The 18,174-nt window shown below is 37.2% G+C and overlaps 2 protein-coding genes and 1 long non-coding RNA gene across 3 annotated transcripts; 1 reads left to right on the forward strand and 2 right to left on the reverse strand.

Moving 5' to 3' along the window:
* The first annotated feature begins 9 nt into the window (after positions 1–9).
* LOC145220433 (uncharacterized) lies at positions 10–1,740 on the forward strand. The gene is made up of 3 exons (XR_013858174.1): positions 10–88; positions 153–265; positions 533–1,740. It is a non-coding gene; the product is annotated as an uncharacterized LOC145220433 (long non-coding RNA).
* A 10,868-nt stretch (positions 1,741–12,608) lies between these two features.
* On the reverse strand, positions 12,609–13,106 carry LOC145219678 (protein FAM200A-like). Its single transcript, XM_080087007.1, has one exon. It carries the CDS (start codon positions 13,104–13,106, stop codon positions 12,609–12,611), a length of 498 nt encoding a protein of 165 aa, XP_079943133.1.
* A 478-nt stretch (positions 13,107–13,584) lies between these two features.
* On the reverse strand, positions 13,585–14,148 carry LOC145219679 (protein FAM200C-like). Its single transcript, XM_080087008.1, has one exon. The coding sequence runs from the start codon at positions 14,146–14,148 to the stop codon at positions 13,585–13,587; it is 564 nt and encodes a 187-aa protein (XP_079943134.1).
* Between the last annotated feature and the right edge of the window lie 4,026 nt (positions 14,149–18,174).

An 18,174-nucleotide genomic window follows, 5' to 3' on the forward strand; every position in this document is an offset into this window, starting at 1 on the left:
GTATTAATGTTGAAATCACCAAGGATGTAGTACTTATCTTTCTTTTTGTTTAATTTAAACAAGCATGCTTCAAAGTTTGTACAAAAGGGTGAGATATTTGGCCCAGGATGTCTATATACAACACCAATAATCACTATTTATTTGTTGTTTAGCTGTAACTCAATCCAGAGATTTTCACATTTGTGCATGTCAATATAATGATGTGCTGAAACTTGGTACACCAAATTTGCTCTGATATACAATCCAACACCTCCTGCTTTTGTTGGTGAGTCATTATGTAAAAAAGTGTATCCACTTAATGATATGTTGGCTGTAGTGTTTGCATGTAATCGTGTTTCAGTTATAGCTATTATATGTGGCCTAATGTTAGCCATATGCAAAAATTCCTCCAAGGTATGTAAATTGCGCACAAGACTTCTAACATTAAAGTGAAGTAGGGTCAGGTCATAAATCGTGGTTGGCTGTACTAGCATTTTGAATTCTTCCATATCTAAGCATTTTGATTGTTTAACATTGGTCATGATGCTTGCAGGGTGCTTTGTTTCAGGTTACTGCTGGGTACATTAAGAAATAAGCAAAGTGACATGAAAATAATTTTCTCCGGGTGCATGCAAAACAAGACACAGCAAGGTGCAAAAAACATTATGAAAAGTACGTACTGATCTGGGTAACCGGTTGATGTTCTATGACATTTCTGCTGATGGTGAAATCTTGTTTTTTATCATGTCCGCCGCATTGTGGATCGCAATAGTGGCTGATGTTTCGTTCTTTTTGAGCAAAATGACACCATTTCTTGTCCATATGAATTTAAATCCATTTTGCCTTTTAAATTGAAGGCATTGATAGAACATTTTTTTGTTTGCCTTAGTTAAACTTTCATTTATGTATATCCGTGGCTGGTGGGCATCTGCTTCAGACACCCTTGCTTTGAATAATTTCGACCGATTGGTGAACATTTCATCCCTGATTTTTCTGCTTGTGAATTTCACAATTATAGGTGCGGAGTGTGTGTTTTGCTCCTTATTGTGTGCATACCCAAGTCTGTGGGAGATGCTGATGTTTTCCTTCTTAAGTGTGATGTTAAGGCGTTTAGCAACAGCAATGACAATTTCATCTGTGCATTCATTATCAGTGTGTGGGACTCCTTTTATTTCCAAGCAGTCTCGTCTGCCGTATTGCTCCAGTGCATTTATTTCATGTTTACTTTCTTCTATGTCTTTTTTCATCTGCTTCATTTCCTCTTAAGTGAATGTTTTCTTTTTTAATGGTTTTCAGTTCTTGTTCAGTGCTAAGAAGCTTCTTTTCAATAAAATCATATTTACTGGACAAAAATGTCCGGCTCTTTCTAATAATTTGAAGCTCAGTCAAAACCGAATTTAGTTTGGTCGACATTTCGTCTTTGTTTTGACTGATTTGTGACAGCAATACATCCACTTTGGATGAGATGCTGCTTACGTTAGAGGTTGCATTTTTGTTTGGTGTTACAGGGGACATTGTACAGAATTTTTTTTCCAGGTTTGCAAAAGTTAAATAATTTTCTTATTCAAATATTTCTTTCGTGTTCTTATTCAAATAGAGGCGGCAACACCTAACGATTAGAAGAACGACGGTCTTACTTTAAATTGAGTGGAAAAAAGTGTGTACGAACTTAGTTTTTATTCCCGGAGGATGCACAAAGTACCTGCAACCTCTTTACATGTATATAAATGGTTTTAGTTTTGGCCATAAAAAGTATAATTTTGTACAAGCACAAGAAATAACATAAAGAAAAAGATAGAAAAAAAATAGAAACAAAATTAGTTATGTCTCAAATGATATTATGGATGCTTTAATAACAATGGGAAGTGGGAACAGAAATAAAACAACACCTACCCAGGCACAGACATATGTGAACCAAATTAAATCAGTATAATCACAAGTTTAGAGGACTTCAAATATCCCAAAACCATATTTTTAAATTTATCTAAAAAATCTATCATAAGTTTTCCAACATGACTTTGCTAGTTGGAAAAAACTCCCGAAAAATGTCCCTTTGCTGTGCTTTCTTAGAGACTTAGAAAATGAAAAAGCAATTTCGTTTCGACTGTGGAGTTAATATAAGCAAACAGCAACAGCTAAGGTCGGCCAGAGACGCGGAAGACAAGGGATATTTAATTAACCACAAACGTAATGTAACGTATCTGTTATAGTTATTTTGGTGTAAAGCTAGCTATTTGAAGACAAGGGATATTTAATTAACCACAAACGTAATGTAACGTATCTGTTATAGTTATTTTGGTGTGATACAGGTAATGTAAAAATGTCTGCAAACGTCGAATTATTATATTCATATTTTTTTTTTGGGGGGGGGGGGGACTGCAGAAGAAAGGACTCCCTTAAGCGGGTTCATTTTTAGAAAAAAAGCGACTTGATAATGGTGCAGTTGTTAACCATTGTTCACCAATTGGCAGAAGAGCGGACGCAGGATGCAAGGAACCTTGGTGTATTGGTGTGGCGTTCGTGAGGTAAAAGATTAAAAGTAATACAAGTTACAACCCGTTTTTTTTTTCGTTTCTGGATTTGTACAGAAAAACTACTGAGACATTCCACCATAATTTGCGGGCCAGGACATGTGGCCATCGACGAATCGCCCTCAACAGTTATCGACGCACCAAAACTAAGTATGTACATAGTACACTTAGAATAAGACCGTAATTGCAGATCAGAAAAAATAGTTTTTTAGGAAATGTTTCATGTTGTTAGTTCTATTAAGAGAACAACAAACCCTGGAAGGTGATATTCAGAGGCACGTTTTGCCACGCACCGATGAATGGCGGGCATACAACAACTTAGGAAGTATGCAAAAGAGGTTAAATAACAAGTAACATAATCTGTGTAATATGTTACGGCGACGGGAGTCCATACAAATGAAATTGAAAGCTTGTGGAGAAGTGCCCATAAAGTATTAAGAAGAAACGAAGTTAAACGGGACTTCATACCAACATATTTGAATAAGTTTCTTTGGCGCCAAAGAATACCAAAAAAACAGGTATTTTGCAGATATCATCAAATCCATCGCAGAAAACCCGAAATCCAGTTTAAAAATCGATCTGGGCACGAGGCAACAGAACTTTACAGTGCAATTCTGTTACAGACCCCACGAGGCATGATAAAGCTAACCAACAGTCATCTAAAAATGAACTAAAAAGCCCCGCAATTTTGGGTTGTCCCACAACTAATAAAAGAAGAAGTTCCTGTTTTAGCACTTACTCAAACAGTTCTTTGAAAGTTCTCAAACTGGCAGAACACCATACAGTGGAAAAATCACTTTCTTACGTTGCAGTTTATATCAGGGTTTATTTTCTGGTCATAGTGCCCATATAAACAGCAAACACAAGGATTCTTCCATTCACATCACAACTAACCAGAGACACTAACAGACAGATATGAAGAACATGTTCAGACCAAAAAAAGTTGATACTCATTTACTTACAGAGCAAAATTTGGATATTATGACAGAGTTTTCTGCAGCAAACTTATATTTCCAAAACTTTATCACAGTGCCCAGGTAATCAAGAATTCTTGCATTTACATTGGGACTAAACCAGAGGCACTAACAGATATGAATAACATAATCAGACATATCTTCCACCAAAAAATGTTTACACTCATTTTACTTACGGAGCAAAATTACATTTCTGAAACTCTACTGTATTTAAACCTATTTTAATATCAGCTATGCTTTTTTTGCCAGAGAAAATACTTTTAGTTTAGTTTTGTCAAATGGTGATCAGATCACATGTGTTGACCAGCCTTCGATGGTCTAAACTAGTGCTCTTCAACCTTTTTTGGTCTAGTGAACCCCTAAAGTTGTTGTGACGAACTCATGCACCCTTTTTACTTAAAAGCTAAACTGAGGTAAAAAGCGATATAGTAGCGAGGTGTTTATTGGAGGTACATCTTAATAGAATAGTACAAGGTACGAATACGCCACATAAGACGAGAGTCAAAGAAAGAAGGCAATCTGTCCGAATCGTTTTAGTATGTAAGACACGATAATCGGAAGATGGAGAGGCCGCTACAATGTGAAAAATCAGTATACATATCATCATGTCATATAAATCGAGCGGAACTGCCGAAGTTTTACACCAGGGGCGTGCAACTGTTTATCGCAGTGGGCCACAACTTACAGTCAAAATAGTGCTGGGGCCAGACAATTAAGCAACATACACATTTTTTAAACCAGGGCTTCCCAACCTTTTTACGACCTCGTACCACTTGGACGCTCTGTACTGCCACGCGTACCACTTCTTGCAGAACAACTAATTTGATCGAATCATATTTTATGGAGAATAATAATATTGGCCTACTAAAATAACACCAAAGCACAATACCTAAATTTGATGAGATTTTTATTTCTTGCATTTTCGCTGCTTGACATGATTAAAGGCCCGTTCACACCGGACGTAGCGAAGCGAAGTTGAGCGAAGGGGGTGTTCACACCGGACGTAGCGTAGCGAAGCCAAGTTGGGCGAACGACCAACTTCTTTAGGAAACGTCGTATACACAAAACAAAGTTTGCCAAATAAATAAATGCCATGGAATGTTTATTTGTCAATAAAATACTTAAATCATATTTATTTAACTACTGTTGAATTAATTGACATTGTGACGTCATATTCCCTGTACATGTTTACTGTACAGTAATAAAATGTTTGAATCACCAAAATGCACGAAGAAAACGTTTTGTGATTTTTTCTTTGCTGCACATTGCTATGTCCTGATTTTTTTATATGTCATTAAACATATGTTACCAGAACCAATTACTGTTTATTAAATACAATTTCTGTCCTGTTCCTGATTGAATACCTGGATTTTCATGCAAAACTTCATGGTAACTTTTTATTTTCTACATGGAAACAAAATAAAATAGCCAGAAACATTTTATTGAAATCATAACTAACAACAAATCATTTGAAATACTGAATATTTTTTTGTTTTTTTATTGGCATAGTAGTGGTCTGATGTTTCAAGTAGTGTTCTGATGTTTCAAAGCCAGTACACTCCCAACATGGGCCTTGATGTAGACTTAGTTTCACCTTCCTTGATCAAGTAATGGCACTTCAGGATCTTGAGTTACATCTAAATAACAACACTCTAGTTTTGAAGAATATTTAAGTGTTAAAGATTTTAGTGGTATAGCATTTATACATGTTAAAACTACTTTTTACATATTATTTTCTCCTACTGCACATGGCAAACAAAACTAGGCCACAAAATTTACCAACATTTGATAGAACAGCGTGTGAATGACAAGGCAAAAAGTATACTAATGCCAACATTTTAAAACATTGCAAAAATTATACTGATGAGGGATACTGATACATATCAAACATGTTACTACAAAATACAAACCTACATATGGTTTTGGTAAATCCAATCAAGTCAGACATGGGAATCCTTGGTTAAAGGGAACCAGAAAAATACAGCTTACTTCACATACATTAAAACAAGTTTTGTTTTGACAAAATACCTCGCTTATATTACAAATAAATGTCTTTATTGTACCTGCTAAACAAAACATAAGTTTTCATAATTAATATCACATATAGTTTTTCTTGTAGCTGCAGCTCACATACACATATTAGTTAACTACAGTGACTATACGTTTATTTAAATTTTTACATATTGTTTACATTGACTGCAATTTGTTTTAAAAAACTTGTTTCAAATTCTAACTGGATTTTTATCTGTTTAAAAAGATAACCTACTAGTTTTACATTTTTTTTTAAACAGCCAACTGTTCTTTTTTACTGACAAACAAAAACTCGTTACTTTTAAACCTTCATCCAGCCTACTGTACACTTTTCGGCAAAGTTTCTGGTAAAAAATTACGACTGTACAGGAACCTTCGCCCAACTTTTTCGCTACGCTCACGAAACCTCGCCGAGTTCGCCCGAATTCGGGCGAAGGCTGCGTCCGGTGTGAACAGTCCCATTGAAATCCATTGTAGCGAAAGGTTCGCTCAACTTCGCTTCGCTACGCTACGTCCGGTGTGAACGGGCCTTAACGCCCACTGTACCACAGCGTTGTACGGTTTTTCAAAGCAACTATGCTTCTTGTTGACAATTGACTTGAAGATCGTAATAATACGACACAACAGGAGTAGTTACGTAACAATAAGAATAGGCTTAGGTAACGTTTTTTCGTAAACAAAACATAAAGTTGTGAATCCAGGTTTTTGTGAAAAAAACGAAATCTACTCGCGTACCACCTGAAAGACCTTCGCATACCACTAGTGGTACGCGTACCACAGGTTGGGAACCGCTGTTTTAAACAGTTTATTTAAATAGCAAGGCGCACAAAATCAAGTTACTTTTTGAGTACTCTTTAATCAATGGGACATTTGCTAACCTTTTCGTACAATACATCTCACTATATTTACTGAACCTATAAATCATGTTTCTGAATCATTGCTAGAAAGGCAGTTCTTTCATAATGAACACTATGATGCAACAACGGGAATATGTCGCCACAGTTAATTAAACCTTATCACAGTGTGACGTTGTGCAAAGTTAAAAATACCAGTGATGGTGTACAAATAGCATTCCATGCTCTAACAGTAAAAAGTATTCATGACTATAGAGTAATTTGAAGTCTGCGAGGGCTACGAAAATAGGTGCCGCGGGCCGTGTGTTGCACGCCCCTGTTTTACACACTGTCGGTGAGAGTTCGATTAACAGCATCAAACGAACTTAAGAAAATAACAAAAAGAATGCCTATTTAATGACTGTTTTGTTGTTGCACATTACTCTAACTCACACCGAGGTATGATATCTTTGTCAATTGCTCCTCTCATCAATGGATCCATGTGTGTGATTGGATTTCTTTTTCGAGATTTGATTTCGCAAAAAATACGTAGTTGGCATTTGAATAAGCACGGAGATTGCCTTGTCTGCTATTCTTCTGTATTCTGGCACATTTAACAGGTGCGACCCAAAGTCACTGTATGGTGTCTCTTTAAATAATGCCTTCATATCAAAATCTGATTGGCGTTTAATCATAAAATTGTTTTTATTAGTAGAATCGTATGACCGGCACCTGGAAAAGGCATACATATTAAGTGATGTTCAATCTTCCGAAGAAAACAGTTTTGGACAAAATACATCACAAAGTGATTGTTTTATACCACCACCTGTTCGCAACAGTCGTCTTCCATAATAGCAGTAAGCAATTTCTGTTTTTATTACCTATTCATTAAATGTGGACCAGGATTAATGAACCTAACAAAAAGAAATTCATCTAATACTTTGATTTCAGTTCTATTTTGGTACCACATCAGAGTGTAAGAGCCCCTAAAATGCAGAAAGTGAAAAGTACAACATTGCCACCAGCAGCTAATCAACTCCATGAAATAATGAGACTATTTGCTCAGCTAAACCAACTTACACGAATAACAATAAGACTTAAATAAAAGGTTGATTAATTTCTGATGAAAGATGACGAACAATCTTTTGATATTGAACCTGAGACAGAGTTAAACCGCATTTTGCTGAATGTTACGGTATGACTTGCAGGATTATAAGGATATAGCAAGTTTCAACACATTTTGCACACTGCTAATCATAAAATTTTATTGTTAAGAGTATTACAATTCACATCTTATAAGGATGCGACATTTGACAACAGCATCGTAAACGAAGTTAAAGTTTATCTTTTCCAAGTTTCGTTTTCGCTTTTCTAATTCAGGATAGGCCTCACCCTTTTCTGCCAAGAACGCTTTAATCCCGACCAGACTTTCGACAAATCTCAACAGAACCTTACCACTACTAAGCCATCTTACGCTGCAGTGCAGAGGCAAGTCTCGATATGCACATTCCATATCTTCAAGCAAAGAACGAAGTTGTCTGTGTGTTGTAACAGAGCGTGCGACTAGGAAATTTACTATTTTTGTTACAGAAGACTTAACGTTATTGAGAGCTGAATTTGAAATCTTTGCACACAGATTTTCTTGGTAAACAATGCAATGAAACTTTATTACAGGGTGTCCAAATGTCGTTTATATTCACACTTTCATCAAAAGCCACACTAAAAACAGTCGCATTTATTAGTGCAACAGTTTGCTTTTCTTTTACATCTGTGGCCATGTCCATAATGCGTCTTTCTACTGTCCTGGCGGAAACAGGCACATCCTTTATCCTCGATATAATGATATATATTTTTCACAGAAGATTCCATGATTAATTGCCCTTTCAAAACCAGGTTTACACTCTTACGAAGAAACATTTAAGGGAAAACGACACAGCTAAGACTAAACCGTGCACAGTTCTGACTTATTCGCTTCAACTATTTGCAACAGTTGTTTTAAGTCACAATAATTGCAAACTGGTTAGTGATGAACATCTGCCAAACAAACAGTTAACTTCACCCTAAACACACGCATTGTTTGGTAAATTATGACGACACAGACGCATCCTTGTGTTTGGCTGGGAAAAATACAAATCACAAGCAGGGAAAGCGACGCAGATCACTGTAATCAAATAGTTTAATTCATATCAAACAGCTAAGCTGCAAAAGAATGCAAACTTGAAAAGCACTCGGTGTGCCATGAAAAATCACCTCGTGTGCCAGGGGGTGCCGACCCTGCACTAAAGGATCCAGTTTCGACCGTGTAAGACTGTTGTTCCTCGCTTGTCATAAAGTACCTTGTAGGTTTTGCGAGGTTTTCTTTTCACAATTTTTAGAATGTTTTCGCGAGTTGTGTTGACAAGGTTTGGTGTTAATCTGATTTTGGTACAAAAAATGTAACTTCATGTGCTGGTCACTTTCAACGCGTCGTCCAGATTAGTTTTGACTATCGTGTTGTCGTCGTATTTAAAAACTGTGCCATTACGAAACACATACGTAATATAATGGCCATGTTGAACTTCTTTTCCGAGGTGAGACACACCACATGTTTCAAGCGAAATTGAACTGTCTTATCACAGCATGGAACAAGTAGTTGGGTGTCAGTGATAATTGGTGCGTTTTTACTATTCCGTTTCTTTCTAGTATGAAGGATAAACCTGAAGGATCGTTGACAATGGAATAAGTCAAATGTTGTTGTGTGCAGATTGTTTGTATAATCTAGGGACATCTGCGATCAGCTGCTGAAAAAAACACACGACCATGCGGGTATTCCAAGTTGTCTCAACATTGCAAATAATTCCTTTAAGTGTTTGTTCCCAATATGGAGGACTGCCACAGTTGCTCTACATAAAAGTTGACCGTTTAGATATCAAGTAAAGGAATTTTTGTTCGTTAAAAACTATTTCTTTCCGTAGAAACATCGTCCTTCAGCTTCTGTTGCTTTGACATTGGTGTGTCAAATAAATATCGTGCAGGGTCAGCGGGAAGAAGGTAAAACACTTGTGAAGCAGACGTCTGATAAGTTTCTTAATTTACAGTCTATGTTTTTTTAAACACGTGTTTCAAAACGATTACAAGCATTTCTGACATGGTGGAAAAATCTAAAATTAAAATGTTTGTCAATTATCTCTGGAATAAATTAAATATTAGTGTTTGGAGAATGTGTACAAACCTGGATTGTAAATATCAATACCCCATAGCTATTGCGTACTTGAATGTCACTAGTTTGAAAACGACCGAACAGCAATGTTTCTCCCAATAATCTTTAGCGTAGAATAGCAGTGACAGAATTAATAACACAATATTGTAAATTCCTGTATGTTGTCAAAATCCTAAAAATGTTATACTGCATTGAAAGTAGTTTACTATGCTGTTTTCAATTAAAAACCAAATGATAAGTTTACCATGGTTTAAATTTAGCCTCAATTTGAAAGAACAAAAAGTAATAACACCTTGAAAGTAGATAAAACTAACGTATGTTGAGAGTATTTGTCCGAAAGAGGATTTTAGCATCGCTCCTCAACCCCATACAAGTAAGATTATTGAAGCGTTTTAGTTGGTTACAACAATCGCTCTTGTTATATACACAACATGCACCCTTAAATCGGCTTCCTATAGCTTCGTGCAGTAAACCATAGCGTAAAAAGCGTATTTTGAAACACGTTTTGTGCAATCAACATAAACATCTGTTTTATGTACGATTTTGAATACCTAAACAGCGCGTTATAGCAAGCATTGTGGTTTAATAAATTATTTCGTTCAACTGGTTCAATGCTAAACAAAATACTAGTTGTTGTTTACAAGAACTTATTTTTTTCCTGACGTTTCGCCCACCAGAACGGTAGGGCTTCTTCAGAGCAATGAATGAATAATACAGCGGGCACAGAGGCGAAAATGTACAAACACCGCGGGATACGATGAAAAATAATTACTTTAGGACAAAGGCTTTCCGTAAAGAGTTGCGGGTGCTACAAAATGACAGGGCGTAACTAATGTCCGATATTTGATGGGGAAGCCGGACGCAAAATGTCGCGGAAAACTAAGCTCAGGCTTTTGCCATCGTTACGATTTAATACATTTGAAATAGAATTTATAAGTCAACATTCAAAGACCAATCTTTTCGACCAATTCTGTTCTTGTTTCAAGATTTGGGCATCGTTCCAATTAATGCGGTGATCACATTCCAAAACATGTTCGCATAAAGGCCGGTTCACACATCGTCCGTCTTGCGTTGGCGGTTAACGGCTGAGCGGTTTCAGTTGTACGCAACGGCAAAACGTTTGCCGTTAGCCGCGTCCGGTTCACACTGTGTTACAGCTTGCGGTTTTTAGTTGCCATGGCAAAAACCAGCCTCTAACTGGCAATCTGTAGCATCAACAGGCAAAATGTCGTCCCGTTGTAAAACAAAGTTGCTTCTGCTTTTACAAAACCGTCGCCTAATTCTGTCTGCATTGTTAAAGTTACGCCGTCGTCGTAAACGGAGGTAGGTTACCATTTTATTGCTGATATTTGGGCCTAGTTTGTTTATAATAAACCCTTTGTTGCTATTTAGGTGGTGGGTAAGGCCAATTAATAGACACAGGGATATTCGTGGAGAACTAGTCCTAGTAGCGGAAATGCGTAGTGACCCCGAAAGCTTTCACCGTTATTTCAGGATGGACGTCAGGACCTATGACCACTTACTTTCGTTGGTAAAACCGTTAATTTCAAAACAGAATACGGGTTGGCGAAGTTCCATATCCGCAAATGCGAGATTAGCAATGACCTTAAGGTAAGAGTTAGACCCACAAGTAATTTCAGTTGATTGTTCTCATTATTAAACTAAGAGTTTTTGTAACGCAGATTTTTAGCTACTGGGGATTCACAGCAGACCATTGCTTTTAATTACCGCGTTGGACGGTCAACCTTGTGCGTCATTGTAAAAGAAACGTGCGAAGTGCTTTGCAAAGTACTGGAGCCGACGTATTTAAAAATGCCCAACACACAGGCGGACTGGCGCAGCATTACACAAAAATTTCATCAACAATGGAACTTTCCTATGTGCTTAGGTCAGGCGTGTCCAACACGTGGCACGCGTGCCAAAAGTGGCACGCAGAGCATTTAAAAATGGCACGCGAGCTTTTGCACATTCAGATAGTAAACATTTGTCAAGCAATTAAATTTGTTTCTATTGATTCTTCTTGGCCTTTATTCTAACCTCTGTAAAGATTACCAGTGGTTAATCTACTAATTAAATTGTTCGTTTTTGACAAAATTTAAAGCCTCCTTGCCATAGACGTAGAGCTTCAAAAAAATGCCAGGGGTGCGACTTTTGATCAATGGCGCCGATACCTTCTGTGTTTTAGCCTGTAGTTTCTGTCACATTATATTGTAAATAGTCACTTGATACATTTATTTGTGTGGTTGGGGTGTTTGCTGTGCGTCCAATAACGTATGCACATACCGAAAGGACGATTTGCCGAATCAGTCATTTTAACAACGATTTAGTTTTTAAAGAACTTGTTACGCAGGAAATAAAAGTAAAACCAATTCACGTTTCAAATATAACTGACCGAAACTTAGGTCATCTTGGATCAAGTTTGGGCCGTTGCAGTGCTTGGCAAACGGACATTTAACACGGCTTAGGAATCGGTAATGCAAACGTACATAACAACATCTAAAAGCGGCTATAAACCCCTTGCATTGTTTAATGTTGGCCCATGGAATTTATTAACAAAAAAATATAATTATTTTTATTTCAGAAAGTTATCGCGCCACATAATACTAAAACGTTAGTGAACGTGCCACGTTTATGTCGCAATAAAATGCCCGTTTATTTCGAAACAATTGTAATTGTTGCGTTTCAACCGATGTCTGTCCAATTAATTACGTGACTATAAACGCATTTGTGTTTAGTTGGAAAAACATTTTAAACCGACGTAACTTGAACAAAGATAAGTTTTTGACGCACACAAAGTACTCAAGTGCCCCATTTTTTTCTAACCGTTTAGTAGGGTTCTACATATTGGCCAAATATTCGGATTGAGCCCGTGCCGTTAAGACGTTTAAGACAGTGCTCTTCAACCTTTTTCCCCGTTGTATACCTTTTACAATTCTGCTGCAGCTTTGTATACCCCACACATAGCATTTTTTTATGTGAACATAGGTTAAATAGTCAACGAAAAATTAGTAGCTGGGTCAACTGAAACGAAAGTATAAGAAACGAAACAATCAAAGATGATTCAATGGCTAGCTTGCTGCTGCATTGTTTCTGCAATTTGGACATAACGTGGTGTTAACACGTTCTCAACAGCCCCCCTCATTAAAGAATCAATGTCAAGTATCGAGTTTCGTTTGTTTGACTTTATCTCGACAAGACTGGAAAATCCTTCTTCGCATAAATAAGTGGTAGGCATCTGTACCAAAATATCAATGGCCTTTTTTGCAATATTTTCGTATTCAGGATATTGTAAAAGAGATACCCAGAATTCTGAGTAATCCACTCCTCGAAATAAGTACTTTTGGTTTAAATCAGCGCGGAGTTCCAGCAATTCCTCGTCTACTGTAAGCTCATCATTAAATGGCTGAATAATCCACGAGTTGGTTTCCAGATATTGGTCGTTGTCGTCAGGAAAGTACGCGGCCAAATTATCGCCAAGTAAGTTCAAGTGACCAACAATAAGGACAGCCAGTTTATCTTCAATAGAAACATCCTCAAACTCCCAACCACACTCTTTCATATATTGGCTTAATAAAGGGAAGTCATTGAAGTTTCTTGATTGAGCATTATTTTTCCAGAGTGGAATTTTTAGTTTCAGTGCATTGATCTTGCTCGTAGAGCGAAATATATCACCCCCTTTACCTTGAAGAGAGATGTTGACTTGGTTAAACGATCAAAAATCGATGCCAAGTACGCCAATTTTGCAACCCAGAATATGTCAAGGAACTTTATAGCTCTTTCGTCTTTATGTTGAGTGTAATACTCTGTTAATGGTTTACGAAGTTCGAACACACGGGAAAGAACTTTCCCCCTGGATAGCCACCGTACCTCCGAGTGCATAATCAGTTTTTTGGAAGAGGATGTCATTTCATCACAAAGTTTTGAAAACAATCTGTGTTGCTTAGCACTTTTTCGAATTGCGTTTACAATATCTACAACTGCCCGCAGAACATCGTTTAATTCATGTTCACAGACATCTATCATGCCTGCATTCAGTTTCATTTCTTTGTTACTAATGCTTCGCGATGAAGAATGCAATGAATTCCTACGCACTTTGGAGACAGACGTTGTATTCTTTTAATCACGCCCTTTTGTGAACCTCGCATAGCTGCAGCGCCATCTGTTGTCACAGCCTTACACTTTGACCAATCTAACTTCTCGTTTTCAAAGAATTTGTTTATTTTGTTGAAAATCGCTTCAGCAGTTGCTGTTTCTCCAACTGGTTGACAAAAAAGATAGTGTTCGACTATTCTGTTTACTTCTACATCAGGAAACCTACAGAAAACCATTAGCTGAGACTCACTACTTACATCAGTACTTTCATCCAACTGTATGCCGAAAGAGGAGGCTTTTAGTAGCTTCTGGATTAGTTGCTCTTTTAAATCTTTGGCTATAACGACACAGCGTCGCCCAACAGTAGTGTCGGAAATTGGAAGCTGTTTGACTTTATCAATTGCCCTTTTTCCTCCATGAATATAATCAGCCGCAATTTCCAAACAAGGCTGAACTACACGTTCAAGTTCAGTATACGGACGTTTGACTTTCATTATGTGATGTGACATTTTTAACGAGGCTAATATGAGGTTTTTGTCATCGATTACCTGGTGTCCCATTTGCTTACCAAACAAACTGCTTGGGCAGCCAATTGTAACTGGAAGAATTTATTTGACTTGTTTTGGTGTTCTGGATGCTGTTTTGTAAGATGACCTAAAAGCTTTGATTTGACAAGATTAACATTGCCATATACGGTTGAGCAAAACAGGCACTGGGCAGAAGAAAAAGAACTCTCCTCTTCACCGATTGGGCGACGAAATCCATAATTTATGAAATCGTCATTCCATTTTCGTCTTTTTGGTGCTGTTTTTTGGCGCTTAGCAGCATTAAGCTCATTTGTAGAGGACGTGGTTGGAGATTCTGTGCTACCAAAGTGCTTAAACAACGACATTGCAACTTCCAAACTATCATAAATTAGCCACAGTTGTTATCTTATCATGCAGATTTACGTTCACGCTGCCAATTTATCTCAAACACTAGCTACACTTGAAACTTAAAAGCACAACTAAGCATGTCGTGCACGTAGTCCAGGAGTGTATGCGGCCTATTACGTCATAATCGTTTTTATTAGTTAATGCTTCATAGTTCACATTACTGACGCAATAATAGAGAATCTGGTCAATATCACTTTGGCCAGGATGTGGTGCTTTTCTGATAGGATATGTAAAAACATTTGTTGTGAGAAAATTGTTGTCAGTAACACTAACCTCAGCTGTATTCCCTTCGTATACCCTTGTCTGCTTGTATACCCTAGTTTTGATGCGGTATACACTTGGGTATACAGTATACCCGGTTGAAGAGCACTGGTTTAAGACATGGTTTGGAAAAAGTACCAAAGGCTGGCACGCGAGTATATTTTGAAACCAAAATTGGCACGGCGGTGTGTTCGAGTTGGACACCCCTGGCTTAGGTGCAATAGATGGGAACCATGTGATGATACAAGCCCCTCCAATGTCAGGGTCGGAGTTCTACAATTATAAGGGATACTTTAGCATTGTGTTGTTGCACCGCAGATTACAGATTCTACAATTATAAGGGATACTTTAGCATTGCGATTTGCACCGCAGATTACAGATTCTCTGTCATCGATATTGGGGATTCGGGCAGACACAGTGATGGAGGAGTGTTTGCTAACTCTAAATTTGGAAGAGAATTTTTAAACAACGCACTTCCATTTCCGCCACCAGAATGTATACCTCACACCACAACAAAGGTTCCGTACTGCTTTGTTGCAGACGCTGCATTTCCGCTTTAACATGATGCGGCCTTACCCACTGTCCCGGGCTAGGCGAGTTATAGAGAATACATTCGGAATTCTAACATCATGGTGGAGGATTTTCAAACGCCCGATTGTTGCCAACGTACACAAGGCTGTGTTCATAACTAAGGCCGCTTGTTGTCTTCACAATTATCTCCAAGAGCGCAAAAATGAGGATGAAACTGAGCTTTCATATTGTTCACCATCTTACGTGGATCGTGAAGTCGACGGTAATATAATACCTGGAGGTTGGCGCCATGATAACGAGGGAAGCAGCTTGCTGCCGATGGGTCAACTTGGTTCAAATAATTACACTCAATTTGCCTCCCAAATACGCGATAGATTTAAAGATTACTTCCAGTCATCCCAGGGAAAGCTTGAATGGCAAAACAGTGTTGTAAATAGATAACTTGCTATCCCTACCTGAACTTACATGTTTATACAGTTGTATTTCTTCTTTATAATAAAAAAATGACAAAAACACCTTTGTTGCTTATGCTTGTTTTATTTCTATTAAATATTGAAAAATTTGGGCCATGGCTTGATCAGCTTTATCTTCAGGTAGCTGACCTAACTTGATTCCAACCAACTTTCCAAATTGAGTTGCTTCGCTCTCACCTTCACTGCTAGTGGTGGTCACTTTGAAAATGGCCTCATTGTTTTCTTTAAGTAATGTCAACAGTTGTTTCTGAAACATTTACATTTGATAAATAAACCATATGATGTCCAGTAGTTTGAAATGTGCTTGTTGTAATTTGTAGACACTACACTTTTAGTTTATCATATCACAAAATAACTTACTTCAAAGTGTTGCTCTTTTTTGAGTTTATTAGTCTGCACAGGTTCAGCTGTATCTTCACAATCTAATGCAACAAATTCAGCATCTGTAATCATACTAGGTTTGACTTGTTGTAGGGATTTTATACACTGATGAAATATATCAAATACAGAACTTCAATATCACATATGGAAGTAAATGCATATGCTTTTCAGTTCCTTCATTAAAGTTTAAATGGTTTACTAAACAAGGTTTATCTAATAAATACAAAACAACTTTTTCTCACCACAAGAGTCTAATAGAGCATCTTTACTGCTGGAGCTTGTTAAATCCAGAATGGGTGTAGGCATGTTGTGTACAGTTCTAAAAACAAATGGTTTATTTCAACTTGTTTTTAGGTCATCAGCTAATGTGACTGCAACCTAATCCTTTCCTAGTGTAAGCTGGTAAAAACTATTTTACTTTTTTATGTATAAGTGTTTATAATCCTATTCTCAAAACTACACAAATCAATTTGTATGTAGGGGAGATGCGGGACCATTGGGCCAAAATTCAGTTTTTCATGACTATTTCTTTGAGTTCGAAAGAAAAATTGCCATTGAACACCTGTACTAATACTACACGTTTTAACACACTTACACAAGGGCATAACTTTCTTATTTGGAAATGAGTTGGCAAGATATTCCGTTTTAAAAGTTACAAAAAATATGGCTCAAAGGTCCTTACCCTTGGGGACCATTGAGCCTCGCATAAAGGACCTTTGGGCCAGTATTTTCATGTGATATTCTGGACCATTAAACCACGCATGAGGGAGCTTATTAAGTGTTGTTTTGAAAGTAGAACAATTTTATTGAAAAAGAAATCTAATATTAATCAAAAGAAATAAATACAACCAGCATCAATAGCTTCATAGGCCAAGGACCTTTGGGCCATGCCCAATGGTCCTGTGAACAACTGGCTCAATGGTCCTGTATTGCCGCCATTACGAACTTATCTTACTGAACTACGTTACACAGATTAACTTAAGAAATACTAATGCTCATCTAACGCTACAATTAACTAACTAATATCCTGCAAACTTCGTGTTTTAACTAGCTTTCTCTTATAAATAAATTACAAAAATGGAAAGGAGCAAAATATTTACTTTCAAGCTGCGAAAACTTAGTTATGCTCACAGTTTCTTCTGTAAGTGAGCTTTAAAACTATTGCAACACAAGTACTTTAACGTATGACTGAGAACTCGCTACAGCGGCCAGTTTGAGAGAAACGCATGATGGCCCAAAGGTCCTTCATGCCCAATGGTCCCGCATCTCCCCTACACCTGGGACATGGAAAACACTGCTACAAATTGCCATTCTGTGACTCACATTTTACATTTGACTTAAACTGATTTAACTTCAAGCCAGTTAAACTTTGAATGTCGCTAGTAAACTGTACTTAACATTAGGGTCACACGTACAATCTATGTCGAAGATGGTCATATAAAAATGTCATATTCTCAAAGTATTCCCATGGACGTTTGCTGCCTGCACCTGATCCACTTCTTTGATCTTTGGCCTTTTTTTCCTTAGCGTACTTATCTCTTAGACTTCTCCACCTTTTTGTACAGGCTTCCACTAAATATTGTTTCACAGTATAATTTTTGTACAGAAAACAAAAGCATTTTACTTCTGACAAATTACCTGATTGTCCTAACCCTGCTGAAATTGTTTTCCAATCATTTTCTTTTTTTGTGTGGTCTTTATATTGCTGATGTTTGGAATCATACAAAACTGGATGTTCCCTAACAAAATTTATAAGTTTTTCATTAAATGAATCCATATCTGCATTTGGAAAACAAATTTAATCAATATTGTTACAGTTGCAAAAATAATGTAAAAATTCTCAAACAACTACACTCACAGCGTCCAAAATTACATCAAACACTTTGAAATTAAGGTTGAAATGGTTTCATGTGAATATATTGCAACCTGTGCAAATAATACGAAAAAAACAAAA

This window comes from Phallusia mammillata, chromosome 3, assembly GCF_965637545.1.
Source record: "Phallusia mammillata chromosome 3, kaPhaMamm4.hap1.1, whole genome shotgun sequence".
NCBI lineage: Eukaryota > Metazoa > Chordata > Ascidiacea > Phlebobranchia > Ascidiidae > Phallusia > Phallusia mammillata.